The sequence below is a fragment of the Chrysochloris asiatica genome, unplaced genomic scaffold, assembly GCF_000296735.1.
Source record: "Chrysochloris asiatica unplaced genomic scaffold, ChrAsi1.0 scaffold00041, whole genome shotgun sequence".
Classification (NCBI taxonomy): Eukaryota; Metazoa; Chordata; class Mammalia; order Afrosoricida; family Chrysochloridae; genus Chrysochloris; species Chrysochloris asiatica.
The window spans coordinates 15,287,586-15,313,860 of NW_006408559.1; the positions used below are offsets into that span (position 1 = coordinate 15,287,586).

The 26,275-nt window shown below is 45.1% G+C and overlaps 1 protein-coding gene across 1 annotated transcript in view; it reads left to right on the forward strand.

Moving 5' to 3' along the window:
* Positions 1-26,275, forward strand: part of LOC102839681 (maltase-glucoamylase, intestinal-like) — a 152,074-nt gene that overhangs the window by 109,009 nt on the left and 16,790 nt on the right. Inside the window, exons 22-35 of the mRNA XM_006861260.1 lie at positions 1,567-1,815; positions 2,880-3,034; positions 7,654-7,822; positions 9,083-9,179; positions 9,627-9,739; positions 10,377-10,502; positions 13,571-13,699; positions 16,319-16,426; positions 19,977-20,039; positions 20,796-20,930; positions 23,482-23,566; positions 24,755-24,893; positions 25,879-26,012; positions 26,201-26,235. Coding sequence (XP_006861322.1) covers positions 1,567-1,815; positions 2,880-3,034; positions 7,654-7,822; positions 9,083-9,179; positions 9,627-9,739; positions 10,377-10,502; positions 13,571-13,699; positions 16,319-16,426; positions 19,977-20,039; positions 20,796-20,930; positions 23,482-23,566; positions 24,755-24,893; positions 25,879-26,012; positions 26,201-26,235 — 1,737 coding nt within the window. The remainder of the gene's footprint in view (positions 1-1,566; positions 1,816-2,879; positions 3,035-7,653; positions 7,823-9,082; positions 9,180-9,626; positions 9,740-10,376; positions 10,503-13,570; positions 13,700-16,318; positions 16,427-19,976; positions 20,040-20,795; positions 20,931-23,481; positions 23,567-24,754; positions 24,894-25,878; positions 26,013-26,200; positions 26,236-26,275) is intronic.

Here is a 26,275-nt window from a genome sequence, read left to right on the forward strand (position 1 = left end):
CCTCTAGTCAAGTTCTGACTATCAAGCCATTGAGGCTAGGTCAAATGGGTACTGTCTACAAGTTTGAGTGTTCTTGTGTATCTCTCCTCACTTCATATCAGCTGGATGCTTCACTCTCCACTCTAGCCCTCTGTGGCTATGTCCTTGTTCATGGGCTCAAGTGTTCTTAAGTCTCACCGCCCTTTGGACCAACCAGCCCTTCCTCTTCTCTCTCTCATCTCCAGGTCAACAGAAGCCAATGGACTGTGGTTGAACTCAGCCCATTTCTTCATTGCTGCTTTTGCCCCTCTTCCACTCACCAGTAGACCAATGTGGTCACCAACAAGTTTACATGCCTGTTTGTGTGTTCTCTTTGAATTTCAGTCTTAGAGGGGAGTTTGTCCTGAAGGAACTTGATTGCTTGCCTTGATGGCTTTCTGGCAAACAGCTTGCTTATTCTTGCAGTAGCTAGACATGCTGACATTTTTGTGTTTTTTTGTTTTTCCTGATGATCTTTTTTTGAAGATGTATCTTCTGTCACTCTAGCTGTTCCAGGCTGGTCTGCTTGTCCTTTCTAGTGGGAATGTCCCACCTCAGAAGGTTCTGGATGGAACTCAGGATTCCACCTAAGGTCCTACACTCTGTAAAGGCTTTGCAAGAGGCATATTTCACTGGGCAAGTTCTAGAATCCCTTTTAGGTATTCCAATCAGTTCTAGGCTGAAGACGGGCTTACAAGTTTTCTGTAATCATGTTTCCCAACATTCCTTTCTATCCCACTCAAGTGTCAATTTTACAATAGTAGGCAAGAGAAACCAATATTCATAAGACAGTCAAGCATTTTAGTATTATTTCCCCTCTTCAAGCTATGCCTAGATCCTTGTATCCCAGAGCCCTGTTGTTTTAAGGTTGGGCATGCATCACTAATTACCTCTGTCCCACTTAGGCCATGCAAACCTGTTTCAGTGTTCCACTATCTATCTTGTTCTCCCACTTCCTCCCCCTTCTTGTATTGCCCTCCCCAACACCTGAACTAAACCCCCCATCCCAACCCCACTGATGTGGTTACCTTATATTCCATTAACTCTTCCCTCCATTTAAGACAGTCTATTTTATCCTGTAATCTACCTGACCTTCCCACCACCTGGATCTCTGTTCCTCTGTTTTTACCTTCTTTCACCTTGTAATTGTTTTGATCATCGATGACCTCTCAGTAGATTGTCAGGTTTTTCTTCTGAGGTGTGTCCCAATGGACCAGAACTTCCAAGCTCTTGGTTGACAATGGGTATGTTAGCTGTACTACCCAGGAACTCCATTGGACAGCAGACGGGAAGAGAACTGGACAAATTTAGTGATTTCTGCAAGGTCACCCTGGAAAACAAGGTTAGGTACCATGGAGCAGGACTGGATGGAGAATCCCATTCCAGGATCAACCTCCTGCTGACCCCTCATCAGTACAGGAGGCCTGAGTGTCATTCCTAAATGGGCCTGGTGTCAGAGACTTAGGTTCCAGCAACCATCCACTTTGACAAACAGAGTCAGGAAGCATGGTAAGTGATTGACAAGAACCTCCCCACCCTGTTTTCCAGAATACAGGTGTTCCTGGAGTCCCCCTCTGTTATTACGACACCATCCCCAGCTATGCTGCCAGTAACATCACATACTTGTCCACGGGCATCACCCTGGACCTGACACTTCTGCCAGACCCCCTGGATCCCTCTCCAACAGCAGGCATGCACCACTTACCCCGGGCCCCCACTGCTGACCCTCTCTCTGCCAAGATCACCACCCTCCAAGTGAGTGTGGTCTACCACACAGAAAGCATGCTGCAGTTTAAGGTAAGGCCCCCCTGGAGCCCTGAGTGGACATTATACAATTGAGGGGCAGGTCATCAGGAAGCATGTGATCCATGAGTTGGGGTTGAATGGCATGGCATATACTCAGACATTGTCTAAGCCTAGCAAGGTGTCTGTGCTGTGACAGACCCACGTGAGCACATGCTTACTTACTTCCAATGTGGAGCTGTAGCCCTCAAACTGGAGCTGTGTCTCAGTCACTGCGGGGCTATGGGACCCAGGTTCACCTCATCAGAGTTCCCCACTCAGCACCTCTGGGGTGATTGAGGGTCTCCCCACTCCCTCAAGGGACCACATTGTGTTAGAATCAAATCACATTTGTGTGCTGCGTGCTAGCTGTTTTTTTCTTAAGGTGAAACCTACATTAATAAGTTTAACTACTGCATTAAAAATGGCATCAGTACCTCAATGGCACCCATGTAACAATGATGAGATAGCATACAATCTTTTAATAGAACCAAGTAGTTAAAGTTGGGAGGGGTCTCTGCACTTTAAGATCAGCGCTGTGCTTTTCACTTGTGCATGTGGGATGCACCACTGGGGGTCTTGTGCAGAGACTGGCTCAGCAGGTCTGAATAGGACACTGCTTCTCCTGCTCCCAGGCACACAGCTCTGAACAGCACAGCTTTAGGAAAAGTGTGGCCAAGAGGGCTGAGGGTCCGAGCACAAGATGGGGGAAAGAATGGTTGTGGAAATGACTGACCTTGCAGGGCACCTGTATGCTCCTTCCTCCCAGTGCTTCTGTGAGATATAAGGTCAAGGGGTCTATCCCTGCTCCACACAGAGAGGTCTGAGCTGCGGCAAAGCCAAGTGGCTTCTGGACAACCAGACAGTGACAGGAGATCGAGGGTCTGTGTGAAAACATCCTTCTGGAACTATAGCACACATCCATGTTAACACAGCCACACATACATGCATGTTCACACACACATGCATTAACACATCTGATACCAGAAAACATCGGGATCAGACTATCGTGTCTGGCATGGGGGCAGAGGGTGAGGTCTAAGACTCCACCTGGAAACTGCCTTCTCTCTACTTTTCAGATCTACAATTCCACCAACAAAAGGTACGAGGTCCCTATGTCTCTGAACACCCCAGACATCCCATCAGGCTCCCCTGAGCAGCGACTGTATAATGTCAATATCCAGACCAGTCCTTTCGGAATCCAGATTCAACGGAAGAGCTCTGGCACTGTCATGTAAGCAGCTGTGGGGAACTTCCTCATGTGAGGAGCTGTGTGGATAGTTATTGTTATTGTGAGGTACCATCTGTTCCAACTCATAGCAACCCCATGTACAACAGAACAAAACACTGCACCATCGCCACAGATGTTGGTACGCTTGAGCCTGAAGGTGCTGCCATCTTATTGGGGTCTTCATTTTTTCTGTCATCCTCCACTTCGCCAACCATAATGTCCTTCTTCAAGGACTGGTCCCTCTGAAGTATGAGAGATGGTCTCACCGTCCTGGCTTCTATGGAGCACTCTGGCTGTGTGTCTTCCAATGCAGATGTGGTTGGTCTTCTGGCAGTCCATGGTACTTTTACTATTTTTCCCCAAAACCATATCTTAGTCCTTAAACTGTTATTTTTGCTCTTGAACACTTTGAAGAGGTCTTGTGCAGCACATTTGCCAAATGAAATATGTCATTTGATCTCTTGACTGATGCTTCCATCAGTGTTGATTGTGGATCCAAGCAAAATGAAGCCTTGGACAGCTTCAATCTTGCCTCCATTTATGGTTGCCATGACGTGCCATCACATCAGATCCTACTCTTAGCAACCCTATGCACAACAGAACTAAACATTACCTGGTACTGTGCCATCCTCACAAGCATTGTTTGAGCCCACTACAGCTGCCATTGTGCTAATCCATCTCATTGGGGGGTTTCCTCTTTTTCACTGACCCTCCACTTTACCAAGCATGACATCCTTTTCCAAGGACTGGTCTTTCCTGTCAATATGTCTGAAATATGAGAGACAAAGTCTCAGCATCCTGGCTGTTAAGGAGCATTCTGCCTTACTTGTTCCAACACAAATTTGTTTGTTTTTCTGGCAGTCCATGGTACTTACAATATTCTTCTCCAGCACTATAACGTAAATGTATCCATTCTTGTCTTTCTTACTCATTGTCCAACTTTCAAATGCATATGAGGCTATTGAAAATACCATGGCTTGAGTCAGGTGCATCTTAGTTCTCAAATTGAAGTGTTTCTTGAGTACTTTGAAGAAGTGTGGTCCAGCCAATTTGCCTAGTGCACTATCTCGACTGCTGCTCAAGTGTTGATAGTGGATCCTAGTAAAATGAAGTCTTTGACAACTTCAATCTTTTCTTCATTTATTATGAGTTTATTTATTGTCCAGTAGTGAGTATTTTCATTTTCTTTACATTGAGGTGTAATCCATATTGAAGGCTGTAATCTTTGATCTTCATCAGTAAGTATTTAAGTCCTCAATGCTTCCAGCAAGAAAGGTTGCATGCTCTGCATATTGAAGGTTGTTAATGGGTCTTCCTCCAATCCTAATGCCACATTCTTTTTCATAGAATCCAGCTTCTCAGATTATTTGCTACAGATTGCATAAGTATGGTGAAAAGATACAACCTTGGTGCACACCTTTCCTGATTTGAAACCATCCAGTCAGTGTCCCTTTGTTGTGTTTGAATGACTGCCTCTTGGTCTATGTATAGGTTCCTTATGAACATCATTTAGTGAATCCATTCTTTAAAATGTTGTCTATAGCTTGTCATAATTCACAGGGTTAAAAGCCTTTTAACAGTCAATAAGCATCTTTCAGTCAATAAGCATATTTCTGGTATTCTCTGCTTTCTGTCAAGATCCATCTGGTATCAGCAATGATATCCCTCGTTCCACATCCTTTCTGAATCCAGCTTGAGTTTCTGGTGGTTCCCTGTCAATAAATGGTTGCAGCTGTTTTTAAATTATCTTCAGCAACATGTACACGTGTGTTTTCTGTTAGTGTAGTTGCAATTGTCACCACAAAGATTCCATGTAAAATGTGTATGTTCATGCTGGTTAAAGAGAGTGCACCTGACCCCTGTTACCTGCAGTGAATGGGATCCAGGATGCCCTGTGGATACTCAAATGTGGGATGTGCAAGTTACTTATATAAAACGGCTCTGGTAGCGTAGTGGTTATGAATTGGGCTGCAAACCTTAAGGTCAGCGGTTCGAAACTACCAGCCGCTCCGCAGGAGAAAGATGAGGCTTTCTACTCCTGTAAAGATTTACACCCTCGGAAACCCTGTACAGGGTCGCTATGGGTCGGAACCGACTCGACAGCACTTAACAACAACAACAAAGTATTTGTATACAACCTTCACACAGCCTCCCCTATTCTTTAAATAATCTCTGGATTACTTATACTATAATCTCTAATACCATGTCAATGTAAATAGTCTTCATGCTCCCTTTTCTCCCTGAAATACGTTTGATCCTTGGTTGAATCCTTGATTTCAGAACCTGTGGCTACAGGTGGTACCTTCATATCTATTTCTCCCTACTTTGATGAGGAATTTGTTTAGCATAAACCAAAGTGTTCTTAAAAATGGTTTAGATGTTTCAGAGAAAGAAAATAGTACATTCTAGTCATCCTTGTTCAACAGGGAGCAGAGGACAACACTAAGTGTTATCAAGTCGGTTCTGACTCACAGAGACTCTGTATAAGCTTTCCAAGGAGCGGTTAATGGATTTGAACCGCCAACCTTGTGGTTAGCAGCTCAATGCTTATCCTACAGCACCATAAGTACAACACATGAATTAAGCTGTAATTCAGTTCTCTATTGTGGTACATTAAGAAAAGGCAAGTGAAGAGGCAGAAGAGAGAGGCAAAGACTTGGGAGGAGACAGAGTGACTTTTCATGTCTCTGTGGGATGCCATTGGAGGGTTGTTGTTGTTGTTGTTAAGTGCCGTCAAGTCGGTTCCGACCCATAGCGACCCTGTACAGGGTTTCCGAGGGTGTAAATCTTTACGGGAGTAGAAAGCCTCATCTTTCTCCCGCGGAGCGGCTGGTAGTTTCGAACCGCTGACCTTAAGGTTTGCAGCCCGATTTGTAACCACTACGCTACCAGAGCTCCTTGGAGGGTTAGAAGCATCAAAACTGAGCATGGAAGATGCCGCATTTCTTATCCTTGGTCCTGCTGGGTGAAGGGCACCAGAGTCTAGACCTTGCCTGGAGCTGAGGTCCCCTCCCAGTAGAAGCTGTCATCTGCATGACTAGAGGTGTGCTTCCTGTGGCCATACATTTAGGCATCTGGCAGTCTTCCCTCTGTTAAGAAGCTTTATAGCCAATCCAGAACAATGGTTTGAAGAGTCTACCACTTTTTATAGGGAACATTGTTGAGACCTCAATCACGTATTTTTTTTTTAAAGCTTTTATTGTGAATTGAGTGATAGTTTACATGGAAGAACATCAATTTTACATTCAACCTCTTGTATTTTTTTCCCTCGCAATGATTATAATCTCCTCCATTTAAATCTCCATCATTTAATAGTAGTTGCTTCAATTCCCCCTCTCTCTTTTTTTTTCTGTGTGTAAGAAAAACATTCAGGAATATATAATCATTTAAACAACCAAAGGGCATATTCTGCAAGTCTGCCTCCTGGCCACCAGCGCATAGCCTTTCTCTTTCCATGAATCTAGAGACCTCAGCTGCTCTACCTCTCCATGTCCCCATCTCTGCCTTCATCTCTGGTATGTTGCTACTTCTCTGGTTAGGGTCCTACATTCCACTCATGTTCTTCTCCCTTGATGGTTCTAGGATCTTATGCTCTAGGACTGTAATATTAACTACTCCCCTCTTTAAGTTACAAAACTTCTACCTTTACAGTTGTGAAAATCGCAATTAGTCATGATAACAATTACTCACTATTGAATCAAAAGAATCCTATCCCCATCTCCGTTCATCAGACCCATTTAGATGAGATGAAAGCTATTCAGTGGGTATTCTGCCTTCCCCCCTCCCCCACTCAGAAACTGAACTCCCTCTTGAAAACTTGTAAGCCAGTCACTTCGTGCCTTTATGTTGTTGTTGTTTTGTGCCGTGGAGTCAGTTCGCACTCATAATGACACTGTACAGGGTTTCTGAGGCTGTAACTCTTTACGGGAGCAGAAAGCCTCATCTTTCTCCTGTGGAACAGCTGGTAGTTTCAAACTGCTGAACTTAAGGTTTTCAGTCTGATTTGTAACCACTATGCTACCAGAGCTCCTTTATAGCCCCCCCATTTTAGGTAGCCAATGTCTTAGTTGCCTGTCCCTATCAATCCTGTGTACTGAGGGAACAGGCCTGATCCTTGATGACATTCACTGATTTTTATACCTGTTCAAGCTGGTATGTCTGGCTATCACAGAGAGCTGTTGTTGTTTTAAAATTAATTTTAAGTGCCATGGAGTCAGTTCTGATCCATAGCAAACCTATATAGGGTTTCCAAGGAGTGACTAGTGAGCTTGAACCACTGACTTTGCAATTCAAACTGATTTGCAGGCCAGTGCATTAGTCCACAGAGCCACACCAGGACTCATAGAGAACTAGAAATGACTAACTGAATGAATCATGGGTCTCCCTCAAGGAGCCCAGGACCTAGAAAGATGCTGTCTGCAAAGTGCAGGGAGAAAGAGCAGGGGGACCCTGGCCCTTGTTTAGACCTGGGCCATGTCACCCAGATGTGCAACTAAATGTGACTCAGATGTCCACAGTTCAAAGATCTCTGGAGTGGTGGGCACAACCTTGACCCCCCCCCCCAGGTGACCCTGTGTGCTGTGCCCACCATCTCTTGCTCAGCTTGGACCCTTGTGTTGCAGCTGGGACTCTCAACTCCCGGGCTTCACCTTCAATGATATGCTCCTCTCCATTTCCACTCGCCTGCCCTCCAACTATGTCTACGGTTTTGGGGAAAGTGAGTCAGAAACCTTCAGAAGAAACATGAGCTGGCACACATTGGGAATGTTTGCTCGGGACGAGCCTCCAGGGGTAAGAACCAGAAAAAAAATCTGTGAAATCCATTCTCCTGGAGCCAAACCCATAGCAACCCAGTAGGACAGAGTAGAACTTCCACACAGAGTTCCCAAAGATGTCATCTTTACGGAAACAGACTGCCTCATTTCTCTTCTATGGAGTGACTGGTGGGTTTGAACTAATGACTTTTCAGTTAGCAGTCAAATGTTTAATCACTGTGCCATGGAAACCAGAAAACCCAACCAGTTACTGCTGAGTCAACTCCAGCTCACAGGGAGCCTATAGGGCATAGCAGAACTGCCTCACAAGGTTACGGTCTTTCTCATCTTTCTCCCACAGAATGGCTGGCCAACTCGAATTGCTAATCTTTCAGTTTGAAGCTGAGCACTTAATCATTGTACCACCAGGACTCCTAAAGACTAAAAGGGCAAACAGATAAGAGAATCAGTTTCCCTCTGTGTCACTTCCTTGTTCCTGCCCTATTCAAAGATCCTGGTGGAGCAGCGCTTAAATACTCAGCTGAAATCAAAGGCTTGGCAGTTGGAGTCCACCAGCTGCTTCATGGGAGAAGGATGGGGCAGCCAGCTCCTGTAAAGCTTTCAGCTTTGGAAACTCTGTGGGGGTAGTTCTGTCCTGGCTTAAAGGGCTGCTGTGTTTTGGAATTTACTTGAGAGCAACGGGTTTGGTACTCACACAACTTCATCTTTCATTGATAAATCTTATTGTCAGACATTTTTTGTCTCTAAAACACCTGTGTGTTTTTTTCCCTATGGACTATGCATCGTAATTACCTCACAAACATTTATTAAGTCCTAGTGTGGCACTGCAGGATAAGCAATGGACTGCTAACCATAAGGTCAGTGGTTTAAACCCACCAGCTGCTCCTTGGAAACCCAGTACAAGATCACTGTGAATTGGAATGAAATGGATGACTTTTAACAACAATAACTATGTCCGACCATTACTAAGTCCTTGGCTTTGAATTTAATAAGATGCTGTGATTATTCATGGATTGTGGTTGAGAGATGCAGAGATAATTATAATAAGAGTGTCATGAATACTGTGGTGGAATGATCTAATAAGAATAAAGGAGGGACAGAGTGGGATTCATCCCTCAGGGTCAGGGGAGGAGTCCAGCAAGACTTTGCAGAGGATGTGGCTTTGAGCTGAGTCTCTAATGGGAACCAAGAGTTTGCTGTTTAGGTGATGATGTGGGAGCAATGTCCTTGGGCATTTTCTTTTGATTGCCTACCTTCTCCCCCTTGGCTCCCCCAGTACAAGAAGAACTCCTATGGCGTGCACCCTTACTACATGGCACTGGAGGAGAATGGCAGTGCCCACGGTGTGCTCCTGCTCAACAGCAATGCCATGGGTAAGACTGGGCACCCTCCTCATGTACCCCATAAACAGATATGACCACCTTATGGGGATCTGGGATATCAATACACATGGAAACAAACAAATAAGTGCTCCAGGCCAGCTATTATTTTAGCCAAGAAACCCTATGGGCCTCAACTTTATTCTGCCATACTTGACAGAGTAGAACTCAGTTGACTTGACTTGACAACTTGGGTTTGGTGTGTTTTTTGGGTTAGGTGTAAAATATTGACTCCACATGGTCCCTAGTCTTGTGTGGTCTTATGTGGCTGTGGTTTTGTGGCCCCTTCCACCCAGTCAGGTACCCTGTTGAGTCCATCTCTAATGCCACTGGGTTGAAGATTTTTTAGGGAGAGCAGTTTGGTACATTTTAGGGGAAGGTCCCTCTCTGAGTGGTCTGACAGCCTCAGTGATGTTCCTTATCATCTATCTTCACTTACAGATGTGACACTTCAGCCAACACCTGCCCTGACGTATCGTACCATAGGAGGGATTTTGGACTTTTATGTGTTTTTGGGACCAACTCCTGAACTTGTAGCCCAGCAGTACACTGAGGTTGGTAGCTCTCTATCCACTGATAAACCACCAAACACTTATAGGACATTATCACATTTTCAGGGTGGTGCCACCCCCTCAGATATCCCCACTGTGATATTGCTGTCTCCCCTGAAAGCCAGGATTGAATTAAGGAGATATGAAAACATATTAATATCCCTTCCATGTTGTTGTTAGGCACCATTAAGTCAGCTGACACGCATAGCGATCTCAAGTACAAGCGAATACAACACTGGTAGTGCCCTGTCCTCACAGTTGTTGCTCTGGTTCAGCCCATTGTTGCTGCCACTGTGTCAACCCATCTCATAGAGGGTCTTCCTCTTTTTAACTGAAACTCTAGAGACACATTTCTGTCTCTTGGCTATTTGCTAATAGCTTTCTTAAGAATCTATTCAACTATTTCCAGTTTCTGAGAATGGAAATCCCAAACTATAGGAAAGCATGGAAGAAAAAATTGCTCTCAATTTGAATCCTCATGGTTGTCCTTTAATTTGGCTGTTATTTTTTGGAAGTGAGGATTCATATTGTTCACATTGACAGCATTCCAGTAGAAATATTCAAGGTGTTTCAAGTATAAGCCCATGGTCCTCCCTTTCCCAAGAAGGTTACCTGGGTCCATTTTTCTCTTTGTTTCTAGCTGATTGGCCGACCAATGATGCCTCCATACTGGGCCTTGGGATTCCAGCTGAGTCGCTATGGATACCACAATGACATTGAGATCTCTGATTTGTATGATGCGATGATGGCAGCCCAGATCCCCTACGTATGAAAGCTCCATTCCTGTGTTGTAATTATTTATGGGAATTCATAGCCAATTGTATATGGAAAATGCATCCTTAGAAATTACAGATGACATGTGGACCTGGAGTTTGCCATTTAGGTTGTGATGTAGAAACACTTTCTTGAACTTGCACTTTTGATTGCTTACCTTCTCCCACATGGCTTCCTCAGTACAAGAGGAACTCTTATATTTCAGTATAAGAAGGAAATGTAGTGATTGGTTTGTGTGGAATATCCTGCTTTAAAAATGTATTTCTGCTCCCCTCGGGTGGCGCCGTGGGCTAATGCATCAGACTGAAAAGCCATTTGAACTGCAAGGTTGGTGGTTCAAACTCACCAGCTGCTCCTCGGAAACCCTTTCAGGGTCGCTATGGGTCGGAATCGACTCGATGACACTTTACAACAACAACAACAATGCCACAGTATTGCACAAATTTTTCAGCCCATGGGGATGGGGGTACTGGTGCTTCCTGTCCCATGTCACAAGTGTCCTTCAGTAGCCATGGTGGGTTCTAATCCATGACTCTGGGATTTTGAGTGGAAATCTGAGTCATTGCTTTGTTTAAACCCACTATGTTAATCTATGTCATTGAGGGTCTTTCTTTTTTCAACTGACACTCTGGAGAGGTATTTCTGTCTCTTGACTATTAGCTAAAGAACCTTCCTAAGAATCTATTCAGTGATAACCATTGAGTTCTCGAGTTTCCTAGAATGGATTCTGTCACACAGGGTTGTGCTAAGAGTAGCACAATTGGTTAAGTGCTTGGTTACTAACCACAGACTCCTTGGACAAACAGTTGGTAATCTGCTTCCAAAAGGCCTTGAGAACCCTGTGGGGCAGTTCTACTCTCTAATACAGGGGCTTGCCATGAGTCACAATTGATTGGATGGCAACCGGCAAGTGGAGAGTTAAGAGATTATACTGGGGCTGTTCTTGGAGAAGATGGATGCAAAGGGTCAGTATGAAGAAAGCAAGCCTTCACGTTCTCTGGAATACACATAGGCACCATCTACACCCCCCCAGTGACTGTGCATCCCCACACAAGTCACCAGACTTGACTCATCGTCTTCAACAACAGAGGTTCACAGATAACATGCTCTTTCTCCACTTACCTTTGGTGCCTCATCCTTCAGTCCATTTCTCTGCTTCCAAGTCTTCAAGTCTTACAGGAATGAATGTTTGGAGGTTGTTGTCTCTGACTCATGGAGATCCTGCATAAGGTTCCTGAGGACCAGCTGGTGGGTTTGAAGTGCTGACCTTGTGGTTGGCAATCCAGTGCTGATCCTACATTGGTGGTGGTTGTGTGCTGTGGAGTTGGTTCCGACTCATAATGACCCTTTATAGGGTTTCTGAGGCTATAAATCTTTGTTGTTGTCATTATTGTTAAGTACTGTGGAGTCAGTTCCAGCTCATAGTGACAGGGTTTTCGAGGCTGCAAATCTTTACAGGAGCAGAAAGCCTCATCTTTCTCCCGTGGAACAGCTGGTAGCTTCGAATTGCCGACCTTGAGGTTAGCAGCCTGATTTGTAACCACTACATTACCAGAGTTCCTTTATGGGAACAGAAATACTCATCTTTCTCCCACAGAATGGCTGGTAGTTTGAAACTGCTGACCTTGAAGACAGCAGTCCCACTTGTAACCACTATGCTTACCAGAGCTCCCACATTAGGAAATTAGAAAAAAAAAAATTTAGAATTCAAAACTCTACCCTACCAAAGCAATTGATGTTAATAATATATGGTTTCATTCTTTTCTGAGTTTTGCCTTAAACATGTGTTTCCTCCCTGCCAAACAAGTTCTACCTGGAGTCTTAGTGCAATGTTGTTGTTGTTGTTGTTAAGTGCCGTCAAGTTGGTTCTGACTCATAGCAACCCTATACAGGATTCCCGAGACTGTAAATCTTTGTTAGGGCAGAAAGCTTCATCTTCTCCCATGGAGCAACTGATTGGTTCAAACCACCAACCTTGTGGGTCTCTGTTCAATGTTTATCCTTCAGCACCACCAAACTCCACTTAATGGAATCAGGGTGATAATTCCATCCAGGAAGCATCTTTATTGTCACTTGAGTATTAGACTCTTTAGGCATCATTGGGCATCATGGATTGAGTTAGTTTCATGTACAGAAACCTGGGTTGGTACAGACAGTCTTTGGTAGTGTTGTGGGTTTGATCTCAGGCCACAACAATAAAACAGTTCACACCACAGACCTTTCAGTTTCCCAGCGCAGATAAGAATTATGTTTTTACTAAATTGTAATGTGTCACAGAGTCCTGGCTTGGTGCTGTAGAATAAGCATGAGACTGCTAACCACAAGGTTGGTGGTTTAAACCCACAAGTCACTTCTTGGAAACCCTACACCAGATTGTTATGTGTGGGAGCCAACTTGACAACACTTACCAACAACATGGTTTATCAAGTGTGCGAATCATTATAATAAAGTCTGAAACACGAGAATTACCAAAATGTGACATAGAGACACGAAGTGAGCACATGCTGTTGGGAAAATGGCACTGATGGACTTGATCCACACAGGTCACCACAAATCTTCAGTTTGTAAAACAACAACAGTGACAACAAAAACACAGTATCTATGGAACGCAAGAAAACAAGGTAGATCGGTACTGGGTGTAGAAGGCAGGGAAGGCATGATCTCATCTGAAGAACCATCTAAATGTCTACATTTTAGAAAGTGGGAGAAATTTAGTTCTAAATGCAAAGACACCCAGTCAGACCCACTATGGGAATGACCAAGAACCAGATGGACCATCATTTCTGCTTCCCAGATACGTCCCATTCTCTAGCCTTGAGCAAGTCAAGAGGAACTCTGTTGGAAGACTCCAGGAATTCAAGAGTTGAGGAGCAGAGAAGACAGAACGCAGGGAAAGAAGGGGGAAATGGAGGGCAGGGGCATGCTGGAGTTGGCAGAATTGAAGAGTCAGTGTGGGTGGTTATGGAGGAATAAAGGGGGTCAGCTGGGGCTGGCTGAGCAGGGCTGGTGCCCTTGGGCATCTGCGGGGTCCTGAGTGTTGTGATTTGCTCCTTCCCACAGGATGTACAGCACATAGACATGGACTACATGGATCGGAAGCTGGGTTTCACCCTCAGCCCCAAGTTCAAAGGCCTTGCCCAACTCATTGACAAAATGAAGGCACAGGGCATGAGATTTATTCCCACTCTGGTAGGTATCTAGACAGCTTTGATTCTCTGTCTGTATCTGTGCTTCATGTTCTGAGACATTACCAATGGTGGAAACTGATCATTTAAAAATGTTTTAATGTGAAAGAGCAAAGGAAGAAAGAACAAATGAAAAAACAACAACAACACACAAAGCCACAAGTTTTTGAAAGGTGATATTTTGGAACATTTATGTTTTATAAGTAAATGTCATTGGAACATAATAATCTATTATTACCTTCCTCTCAGTAGAGTAAGGAGCAGAGGGAAATACTGAGTATCTTGGGGATAGAGGGAGTGTTCTACTCTTCAGACTGAGCCTCAGAGCGATTAATAAGGCCCAGGGACTTAGTCCCCTTGGAATTCTATATTAGAGTCTATGGCTTGGTCAATACAGAATTATTTTTGTTGTAGCTAAGTGCTGTCAAATCAATTCCGACTCATAGAAACCCTGTAGTGGATTTCTAAGGTTTTAAATCTTTTGGGGAGCAAAAAGTCTCATCTTTCTACCATGGATTGGCTGGTGAGCTCATACCACTGACCTTGTGGTTCCCAGTCCAGTGCCTATGCTGTGGATCCACTGTGCTCCTTACTGGGGATCTGGGCAGTGGGGCAGCCTCCTGGTCCTTCCCACTCCCATCTTCTCATGCAGAGCTTGTCTCCTCCCAGCTTCTGAAAATTAGTGCTCTTTGCTGACTTTTGTTCATCCATTCCTTCATTCAACTATTTATTGAATGCTGGTTATTTGGAAATCAGCACTCTAGCGTTATATTTTGTTTTTAAGTTGTTAAGTGCCATTGAGTCAGTTCCAACACATAGCCACCCTGTTTTGGGTTTCTAAGGAGCTGCTTGCTGGTGGGTTTGGACTGCTGACCTTTTGCTTATCTTACAAGGCCACACCTACACATATGTAGCCAACCTCTCAGTCACCAAAGGAGTTCTGATGGCACAGTGGTTAAAGCACTCAGCTGTTAGCTGAAAGGTCAGTGGTTCTAACCCATCAGCTACACCAATAGAGAAAGTGAGGCAATCTGCTTCCATAAAGACTACAGTCTTGGAAATCCAATAAAACAATTCTAGCAGTCCTGGTGTAGCGCTGCAGGGTAAATACTGAATCACAAAGTGGATTTGAACTGTGAGGTCGGTGGTTCAAATCCACCAGCCAATCCTCAGAAACCCTACACAGGGTTTCTATGAGTTGGAAACGACTTAATGGCACTTAACAACTCTGCCCTACAGGGTTGCTTTGAGTTGGCATTGACTTGATGACAGTGTCTTTTGTTTCTTGTTTTGGTCCAGTTACTAGCAGAGTACTTAACCACTTACCAACAGGGCTCCTTCAAATGCATACATGCATACACACACACACACTTAACCATACATACACACATACAAACACACATAGACACACACCCACACACATGCATACACACATAAACACACACACATATATAAACAGACACACACCCATACTTGTGTACATCAAACACATCCATATACATGCATAAACACACATGCACACACATACATAAGCATGCATGTATATACGCATGCACATATCTACACACATGTGCACACAGATAACATACACACATGTGCACACTCACACATATAACCATGCATGCAATATACGGATGCATGCATGACACACATGCATGTGCACACATATATAAACACACACATGCAAACACCTATAGATGCGTGTTCATGTATGTGCACACATATGAATATACACACACATACAAACATCATCACACATGCACACGATATATACCTGTACACATGTGCACATACACATGTATGTACTGCGACCATGAGCGCACATACATATGAATACATATATGCCTGTGTACATGTACACACATGCATACATAAATGGATTTAAATTAGATGATGAGATGTTCTTTTTCTCATAGGGCTTGTATTTTAGTGAGAGGAGACAGCCAACAAAGAAACATAAAACTGGGTAATTCTGATGGTGATACTTCATGTGGCAGTATACTATTACAGAGACTAGTTAGGGCAGGCGTAGGCTGAGGTGAGTGGGGGCTGCTTCAGATTGCTGGGTCAGGCCAGAGACTAGAAGGGCCTTTCCTGTTCATAAGGAATGCTGCTCTTACACTCTGCAAACTCAGCCTAGTGGTGTCTTCTGTATAGATTATGATGCCATTGGAAAGTCACTCGGGTGTGTCATGTTTTAATTTCTACAGTATTTAAAATTTTTCAGTCATATATCTTGGGATGGTAGTTTTCTATAACCTTCATTTTATCAAATGCAGGTTCTTATTCCCACTAAAAGAAATGATCTTTCATAAAGAGGGTAGATCTCATTTTGGGTAACTGGAATACTCGTGCATTTGGTGCAGAGGCTAAATGCTAAGTTGTCAACTGGGAGGTCGGTGGTTTAAGGGGAGCAGCTCTGCCCGCCCACTCACCCCCACCCCACAGGGCTGCCATGAATTGGAACTGACTTGATGCATGGGCAGTAATAATATACTGACTGGACATCAGAACACTGCCTGTGGCCTTTGGTGTTAAGGCTCATTGTTTAGTCAGATTTTGGAGGGGACGTGTCTTGGATATGTGTTTCCCACTTTTGTTGTTTTAAATCCCTCTCCCACAGGACCCAGCCATTTCTGGCAATGAGACTGGGTATCTGCCCTTCACCAGGGGGCAGGCAAACAATGTGTTCATCAAATGGCCTAACACCGGTGACATTGTCTGGGGGAAGGTAAGTCGTCTGTAGCTAATCAGCATCACAGTCTCTTGATTAAATGATGCCCTTAATAAATCCCAGAAAAATGTATTAGGCAATTAATACATTATGAATGAGGAGGAATCTGTCTGACACTGATTAGCTGAGAAGAATCACTAAAACCAAGGGTGCAGTTGGAACTCTCATAACATCATCTGGGTGCTTTGTTTTCTTGTCTGCAAATACTGTCATCTGCCTGTTCCCTGCCCACCCTACTGCTCTAGTCTAGCTCGTCATTTCACAAACACAAGGACACTTTTCAAGCATGACTTAGAAATCTATACATCCCTGACACCTGCCCTCAAAACAAGTTCTCCTCTTTGACCAGTGAGACTTCATCAGCCTCCTCTCTAAATCTAAGATCCTAGGTGGCGGGAGTGATTTGCAATCAACAGCTAGCCTGAATGTTGGTGGTTCAAACCCACCCAGAAGTGCCACAGAAGAAAAGCCTGGTGATCTGTTTCCATAAAGGTGACAGTCACAACCCTGTGGGGCACAGTTCTGCTCTGACACACACAGGGTCACTATGAGTCAGATTCAACTCAACGATAACAGACAGCAACACATCTACATCAGCCACTCAGTCGTGTACCATCTCTCCCTCCCTCCTTCCCCTGACTTATAAGGGCTCCCTGACTCTAGAAGAAAGCCCTCAAGCTCTGTTATCACCAGATACATCATCACTTCTTGTCGTTCTGGGAACATGCCATGATCACACTGCTTGAATTAATTTTGCCAGCTCAGCTAACCCAAACCAGATCTGCACTTCAAGAGCCAACTTAAACCGTCCACCTCCAAAGCCTTCAATGACTACTTTAGTTCTCCCTAGTTCTCCCTTGTCTGTATCACAGTCCTTAGAAGGTGCAGCGTAGAATCAAGCATTCTCTCACCACCTACGAACTCTTAGAAATCAAGGACTATTTATTACTTGTTGTTGTTAAGTGCCGTCAAGTTGGTTACAACTCATAGTGACTCTATGCACAACAGAACGAAACACTGCCCAGTCCTGGGCCAACCTCACAATTGTTGCCATGCTTGAGCCCATTGATGCTGCCACTTTGCCAATCCATCTTGCTGGGGGTCTTTCTCTTTTTCTCTGACCCTCCACCTTACCAAACATGATATTCTTTTCCAGTGACTGGTCACTCCCGACAATTGTCCGAAATATGGAGACGAAGTCTGGCCATCCTGACCTCCTAGGAGCACTCTGGCCATACTTCTTCCAACACAGATCTGTTGGTTCTTTTGGCAACCTATGGCACTTTTAGTATTCTCCCCCAACACCACAACTCAAAAGCATCGATTCTTCTGTGGTCTTCCTTATTCACTGTCCAGCTTTCGCATGCATACAAGGTTATTGAAAATACCATGGCTTGGGTCAGGCACACCTTAGTCCTCAAGCTGACATCTTTGCTCATCAACACTTTAAAAAGGTCTTGTGCAGCAGATTTGCCTAATGCAATACGTCCTTTGATTTCTTGACTGCTGCTTCCATGAATGTTGATAGTTGATCCATGAAGAATGAAGTCCTTTGCAACTTCAATCTTTTCTCCATTGACAAGAATGGTGTTTATTGGTCCAGTGGTGAGGATTTTTGTTTTCTTTACATTGAGATGTAATCCATACTGAAGGTTTTTGATGAAGTCTTTGATCTTCATCAGTAAGTATTTTAAGTCCTCTTAATTGTAGCACATTTCTTACTTAGATCTCCATAAATGCATCACCTAGAATAGCGTGTTTGCCACATGCACCACTTAACAAATGTATATAGTCAATGTCTAATTATAGATGAAATTGGCTCTTTTACCATAGATATTATAAGGCTATATAGTTTTACTAAAATTAACACAAAACAGCTACAAGCATACAGTAACAGAGAACTTCTAGAGGTTCAAGCCAGATTCAGAAGAGGACATGGAACGAGGAATATCATTACACATGTCCGGTGGATCTTGGCTGAAAGCAGAGAACACCAGAAAGATGTTTACCTGTGCTTTATTGACTACGCAAAGTCTTTCAATTGTGTGGCTCATGACAAGCTATGGAAAATATTGTGAAGTATGAGTATTGCAGAACACTTAATTGTGCTCATGAGGAATCTGTATATGGACCAAGAGGCTGTTGTTTGAACAGAACATGGGAACACGGAAAGGTTTAAAATTAAGAAATGCATGTGACAAGGTTGTATTCTTTCACCATACTTATTCAACTTGTATGCTGAGCAAATAATCCAAGAAGCTGGGTTCTATGAAGAAAAACATGGCATCAGGATTGGAGGAAGACTAATTAACAACCTGCAATATGCAGATTATACAACCTTGTTTGCTGAAAGTGAAGAGGATTTATAAGATTTACTGATGAAGATCAAAGACCACAGCATTAGGTATGGATTGCATCTCAGTGCAAAGAAAACAAAAATCCTCACCACTGGACCAATAAACAACATTCTTATCAATGGCAAAAAGATTGAAGTTGTCAAGGACTTCATTCTTCTTGGATCAACTATATCAACACTCATGGAAGCAGCAGTCAAGAAATCAAATGACGCATTGCATTAGGCAAATCTGCTGAACAAGACCTTTTTAAAGTGTTGATGAATAAAGATGTCAGCTTGAGGAGTAAGGTGTGCCTGACCCAAGCCATGGTCTTTTCAATAACCTCATATACATGTGAAAGCTGGACAGTGAATAAGGAAGACTAGAAGAATTGATGCTTTCAAATTATGGTGATGGAGGAGAATACTGAAAGTACCATGGGCTACCAAAAGAACCAGCTGATCTGTGTTGGAAGAAGTGCAGCCAGAATGCTCCTTGGAGGCCAGGATGGCCAGACTTCGTCTCTCATACTTTGGACATATTGTCAGGAGTGACCAGTCACTGGAGAAAGATATCATGTTTGGTAAAGTGGAGGATCAGAGAAAAAGAGGAAGACCCCCAGCGAGATGGGTTAGCAAAGTGGCAGCATCAATGGGCTCAAGCATGGCAACAATTGTGAGGTTAGCTCAGAACCTGGCAGTGTTTTGTTCTGTTGTGCCTAGGGTCACTATGAGTTGGTGCCAACTCAATGGCACCTAACAACAAAGCAACAACTAGATTGGAGTCTCCCCAAAAGTCCATGATGTGGCTGACAAGCACTGAGACTGTTTGATAAGCTGTGGCTGGAACTCAGTCTTATTTCTTTAGAATCACACCTTAGAGTTATTATCTATAGAAAGAATTGTGTGTCATGGTCTACCCATGGTAGATCACAAGGTGAATGAGTTCTGGAAGGTGACTGCTTGGAGGATATATTTAAAATGGGCTTAGCTGGCCATTAGGTTGGAAATGAGATTGTGGAATGAGTACAGTGTGACTATAGATCCCAGCTCCAGCCACCTAGCAGAATTTCTTATTTATGCCTTTTCAATGTCATGACCACGATCTACAAACATTTTCTGAAGATGTAAATCATTCGAGTGGTATGTGGAACACCTCACTGCTGAGCATGCAAAGCCTTTAAAGTTTGAATGTGTCTTCTTCTGCTCTAGACATGGCCAGATCTGCCCAATGTTAATGTGGATGGATCCTTGGACCAGGACACTCAGGTGAAGGTACAGTTATCCACATTACCCCAAACACCTAGGTGCTCATGTGCTTCATTTTGATGCTGATGGCTTCTTCTGAGTATGCTTGTATTAAGTTTGGGTAGATTCTTGGCAGAGAGAGATGGTCAAATAGAAAATTCAACCAACAGCAACAATGGAAATACGTGTCAGGAAAACACAGTCGGAAATCCCTCCACCTGAGTGTCTTTGGGCTGTGTTGTGTTTGAAGCTTAAGTTGCTTGGACAGGAATGAACCAACATCTAGAATCATTTTAGCAAAGAGATACTTGTTATGAACAGTCTGGGTTTTAACGAATTGTTTGCATGAAACAGAAAATGTGAAACTTCCAAAGGAGCAATGCCCTTGATCTCAGCCCTTTCTGATACTCACAAGAGCCAGGCCACCTAGCATCTCCTGCAGTGCACAGCTCCTTCTCTGTAGGTTACTGAGCACCCTTTGTTTATTTAGCCAGTGTAGACTAGCCAGTGTATCTGCATCTCTGAAGTTCAACTGTTTAGACGCTGCCTGTGAATTCTTCAGTTCTCTTGATTAAATGGTCAGGCAAAAAACAAATTCCATAAGATCTTCTAGGAAAAGAAAAAAAATTCCATCTGCATTGCATGGTCTCTTTGTATCTCAGGAGAGTGGAGCTGCAAGTTAGGTCAGAGACTGATGGTCAGTGCTTGGTCCAGGTGCCTCTCAGCTGGACCCCCTACCTGAGCAGGCTGAGCCCCACCAAAGCACATGCCTTCTTCTCCCAGTTGTACAGGGCCCACGTGGCATTTCCCGACTTCTTACGTAACAGCACAAGCACGTGGTGGAAGAAAGAGATCCAAGAGCTCTATGAAAACCCTCGGGAGCCAGAGAAGAGCCTGAAGTTCGATGGGCTGAGGCTGGTGAGTGCACCTTTGCTTGTTTCTCTTTGGAAATGTTGGTGACACGCATGGGGAGCAATTCAGAGACTGGTGGAACAGGGGTAGGGCTGAGGGATGCGAGGGAGGGGGTGCTGCTACAGAAGGTCCTGCTGGAGATGATGTCGGTCCATCATGGTCAACCTGCCCCCTTGGAAGTTAGAGCCCAGGGAGGCAATGCTGCCAGGAGGAGGGGAGAAACACTTTAACTTCTCTCATTCCCCCACCCCAGACCCTCCCAGAGGTCTCTCCCAGATGGGAGTCAGTGGGTGGGAAAACCCAGAGCCCGTCCCACACAAAGCAGAGCTAGGGTGGGGTAGCTAGTGGTCCTGGCGCAGAGACTCTGGGAGTTCAGAACTGCGGTCTGGGAACACAGTCTGTCCTGTCTGGCGCCTATGTCCATGGGTTCCAGAACAGGACTCTCTGAGAACCTCTGGAACACATGTCCAAGCACACTCCTAAAGCATAGCTCAGAGTGACCCTAAGGACAGAGAGAACTGCCCTATTAGCTTTCTGAGTCTGTGAATCTTTAAGGGAGCAGACCACATCTCTCATTCCAGGAGTGGCTGGTTAAGTTCCAGCAGCTGACCTTGCAGGGAGCTGCCCAGTGCCTCACCCACTGAGCCACCATGCTATTTGTGGCACTGTGGGTTAAAGCGCTGGACTGCAAGGTAGATTTGAACTCCAAGGTTGGCATTTCAAGCTCACCAGCTGCTCCTTGGAAAGCTTATACATGGTCGCTATGGACCGGAATCAACTCGACGGCACTTAACAACAACAACAACAAGATAAAGGCATACCTCGTTGTATTGCATTTCATGTTATTATGCCTTACGGATACCACGTTGTGTTTCCTTTTTAATAAATTGAAGGTTTGTGGCAACCCTGCATCAAGCAAGTTCACGGGTACCGTGTTTGAATAGTGTGAGCACACTCTGTATCTCTGCCTCACATTGGTCTTCCTCACAATACTTCAGACTTTGTCATCATGCTATTGTCTACTTGGAGTCCTGATGGGGTGCTGTGGGTTAATGCGCTGGACTGCAAAGTCAGTTTGATCCGCAAGGTTGGTGGTTCAAGCTCACCAGCCGATCCTCAGAAACCCTATAGAGGGTCACTATAGATCAGAACCGACTCTACGGCAATTAACAACAACAACATTGTGTACGTATTAGAGCCTTGGGGTGGCACTAATAGCCCTGTAGGATCAGCACTGGACTGTGAACCATAAGGTTGGCAGTTCAAACTTACTAGCTACTCCTTGAAAATCCTTTACAGGTCGCTTTGAGTTGGAACCGACTCAATGGCACTCACAACAACAACAACAACATTATATACTTGGAGTCCTGGTGTGGTGCTGTAGGGTAAGCACAGGATTGCTAGGTCAGTTTGAACCACAGGGTCAGCAGTTCAAACTCCCAGCCACTCCTCGGAAACCCTACACAGAGTCACTATAAGTCGGAAGTGACTCGATAACACTTAATAAAAACAACATTGTATATTTGGGAGTGCGGTGATAAGTACTAGGCTGCTAATCACGAGGTTGGTGGTTCGAGCCCACCAGCTGCTCTACTGGAGAAAGATGAGTCTTTCTGCTCCCATAAAGATATATAACCTCGAAACGGTATACAGGGTCGTTATGAGTCAGAACCGACTCTCGGCACTTAACAACGACGTTGCCCACTTGACTGCAGTGTAATAGAAGCATAAGTTTAAAAATACCCTAGGGAATAAATCAATCCCAATGACTTGCTTTCTTGGGATAGTCACTTTATTGTGGTGATCTGGAACTGAGCCCACAATGTTTCTGAGGTGTGTGACAGTACAAACTTTAGCATTCCCATCGATAATGTTTCTACGTTGTGAGTCTCTGCTCTTTGCACATAAGTCATGTTTCCCTTAAGCATGATCTCATTTCCAGATTTGTTTCCAAATTACCAACACCTTTTCAGGAATGTGTGTAACACAGACAATGAGAAACTCCACTCTGTCTTTGGTCCTGGCTGGTGTTGGAATTAATTCAGTTGTTGGGTTATGAGAGTGTAGGGGAGATACTAGTGATCACCGGCCTCAGATGACAGTGAAGAACCCACAGACAGAAAGCAAAGGTGGGCTTCTGTGTGGGGAGGTGAAGCTAGAGGGATACCCTGAGGCTCCAGGTCCAGCGTAATCTCAGTCTTTTTGCCGAATGTGGAACAACCCTCACAAAAATCCCAAGTAAGTGAAAGCCAGTTGCCAGGGACTCAATTCCAACTGCAGTTGATTTTTTTCAGAAATAGCTTGCCAGGTCTTTCTTCTAAGGTACATCGGGGTGTTTTGGTTAGCAGCCAAGCATTCTAAGTGTTGGGACCACAGGAGTTTATGGTTCTCCTGAAACCCACACATTTGTTTAGTGCCCACCTGGGTCCTTGCCTGGGGTTAAGTCAGCCTCCAGCCAGTGTGAGACATTTGTGCAACCCAACCTCCTCCTCAAACTCAGCGTCCCCTGCCACAAATGTCTTGATGTCATGGAATCCTCTTTGCTAACTCATTTCAGGATATGAACGAGCCATCAAATTTTGTGGATGGATCTGTCTGGGGCTGCCGGGATGACATTCTGAATAACCCTCCCTATATGCCGGGTATGTTCAATGGGTGTCATGTCAAGTCTGTTCCCTGCCCCAGCCCTGAAAGTTTCCTCTTTCCATCAAAGTGAAGGTTCATGTTGGAGACAGATCACATACTTGAAAGCAGGGCATAAGAACCCAGGAGAAGAATGTTGAATTTTGAGCCACAGGAAATGCATCACTGAGCACAAATGTAAAGAGGACCAGCTGTGGCATGGATGGGGCTACACAAAGTGGAACCTCCAGTTACCATGGTGACTAGGACTGGTTTCCCAAACTTTAAACAACCCCGCCTTCTCTTGCTGTCTGTCTCTCTTCCTCTCTCCTTCCCTCCGCCCCTCTCTGTCTTGATTAGAGGATGGAGCGTAGTCCTGGCCTCTCTGCGCATGCCCAGACACTTCATGAAGGATCTCATGGTTAGACTATGGTGCAAATATGAACAGAAATTCATAGGATGTTGGGATGGAAGGGGTCTCAGAAAGCTGAGTCCCCTCCCTCACAGAGGCCCAGGAGGGACCCACCTCTCCAAAGCACCTCGCCAGTCCCTTGTGGAGCAGTATGGAGAGGCCAGGCCATCTGCACTGGGGGACCGCTACACTGCCAGTTGCTCAGTGGACGGGTGACTCCCTCACTGGTTCACTCTCCATTTCCTGATCCTGTGTTATACGTGTCCGCTGAGTGCTGACACAGAGACTGGTGGATCTAGGAATCAGCTGAAAGGAACTCTATTCCCTTGAGAACATTGCCATCTAGTGGGAGAGACAGACATGGCTACTTGGGCTGTGTTAATGTTGCTGGTTACTGTCAAGTTCATTCTGACTCATGGCAACTCCGTGTGCAGCAGCATGGACTTGCTTCATAGGGTTTTCAAGGCTGTGCCTTTCAGAAGCAGATCACCTGGTATTTCTTCCACGACAGCTTTGGGTGGGTTAGAATCACCAGTCTTTCATTTTAGTTAAGTGCTTAACTGTCCCACCCAAGGAACTGTGGAGCACAAAGGAGAGCCCCCTCCCAGCTTCATGCCCTGTCCTTCACTCCTCACCAGCTGTAAAGTCACTAAACGTGGACTGGGTGTAGTAAACACCCTTAAAGTTGGACCTGATAACAGAATCACCGAATGTCATAGGGAAGTGCAACATGGTGGGTGTTTTGGGTGAATGTGCAAGTCAAGGTGTTTTGGTAATGACTTAACTCTCCCGTCAGCTCTGGAGTCCAGGAACAGGGGTCTGAGCAGCAAGACCCTGTGCATGGAGAGTCAGCAGGTGCTGGCAGATGGCTCCCCGGTGCGGCACTATGATGTGCACAGCCTGTATGGATGGGCGCAGACCAGGTCCACCTACAAGTGAGTGTGCCTCGGTCAGGGGGACTCATGTGAGTGGGTTCTGGTCATGCGGGAGGCCAGAGGGGAGGGGATCTGACTGAGGTGTGCCCTGCTCCTTAAACGCTCTTTGGCTCTTTGACACATCATTTACCTTCTCAGAGCCTCAAAAGGAGGGCAGGAAAACCTACCTCTGTGGAGCTATAGGATAAGCGCTGGACTGCTAACCACAAAGTCAGCAGTTCAAACCCTCCAGCCGCTCCTCGGAAACCCTATACAGGGTCACTATGAGTTGGAACTGACTCGATGGCACTTAACAACAACAGCAAGGTGTGAGACAGGACACTTGGAAGTGGACGGCATGATTCTGGGCAGAGAGTTCTCAGTAGACACTCATCCTACCTCTGCCCCTCCCACTGCTGTTGTTGTGAACTGCCTTTGAGTGGATTCTAACTCATAGCCACCTGTACAGAGTTTCTGAGGTGCAACTGGTAGGTTTGAACTGCTGACCTAATGGCTCAAAGTTCAGTGCTTATCCTACAGTGCTACACCAGGAATCCCACCTCTCCCATTACCTCTGTGTAAAGCCAAACCACGCCCGTTGTCACTGAGTGGATTCAGACTCATCAGGACCCCATGGGACAGAGTGGAGTTGCCGCATGGGGTCTCTGAGACTGTGAATCTTTATGGGGACAGACTACCACATCTTCCTCTCACAGAACAGCTGCTGAGCTTTCAGTTGGTAGCCACAGGTTTAACCCCTTACCTCCACATAGACCAGCTGGTTCAATGTTTTCCCTAGAAGGACGCTCTCATCTAGCTGCTGGCATACCCGCAGCTGTCCTTCTGGAAGCTCTTGGGCTCATAGCATCCCCTGTAGACACTGCACCCTCTCAGGGAGAACCTTCAGATGTAGAAAGTTTCCCTGCTGCCATGGCTCAGGCAGAAGATGCTGCCAGAATGGCATCCTCAAAGCCGCTTCGCCTCACCTCCTTGTCCCTCCACCCAGAGCTGTGCAGGAGGTGACAGGGCAAAGAGGTGTCGTCATCACCCGCTCCACCTTCCCGTCTTCTGGCCGCTGGGGAGGACACTGGCTGGGAGACAACAGGGCCATGTGGGACCAACTGAGGAAATCCATCATTGGTGAGGGACATCGGGTAGCGGGAGTGTGGGGTGAAACCAACATGAACTGAGACCCCCAGGTGTGAATGTTGATCATTAGACATTTTTATCAGAAGTGGCCCAGGGCATGGGGTATGGAAGGGGCAGTGACACTTTGCTCCTCCCCAAAGAGCTGCCTGGTCCAACCCAGAGGTGTCTTCCTCTTGCAGGTCTGATGGAGTTCAGTCTCTTTGGAATGCCCTATGTAAGTGGTCCTTGGTCCTTCTGATGGGGCAGCCAGCTCT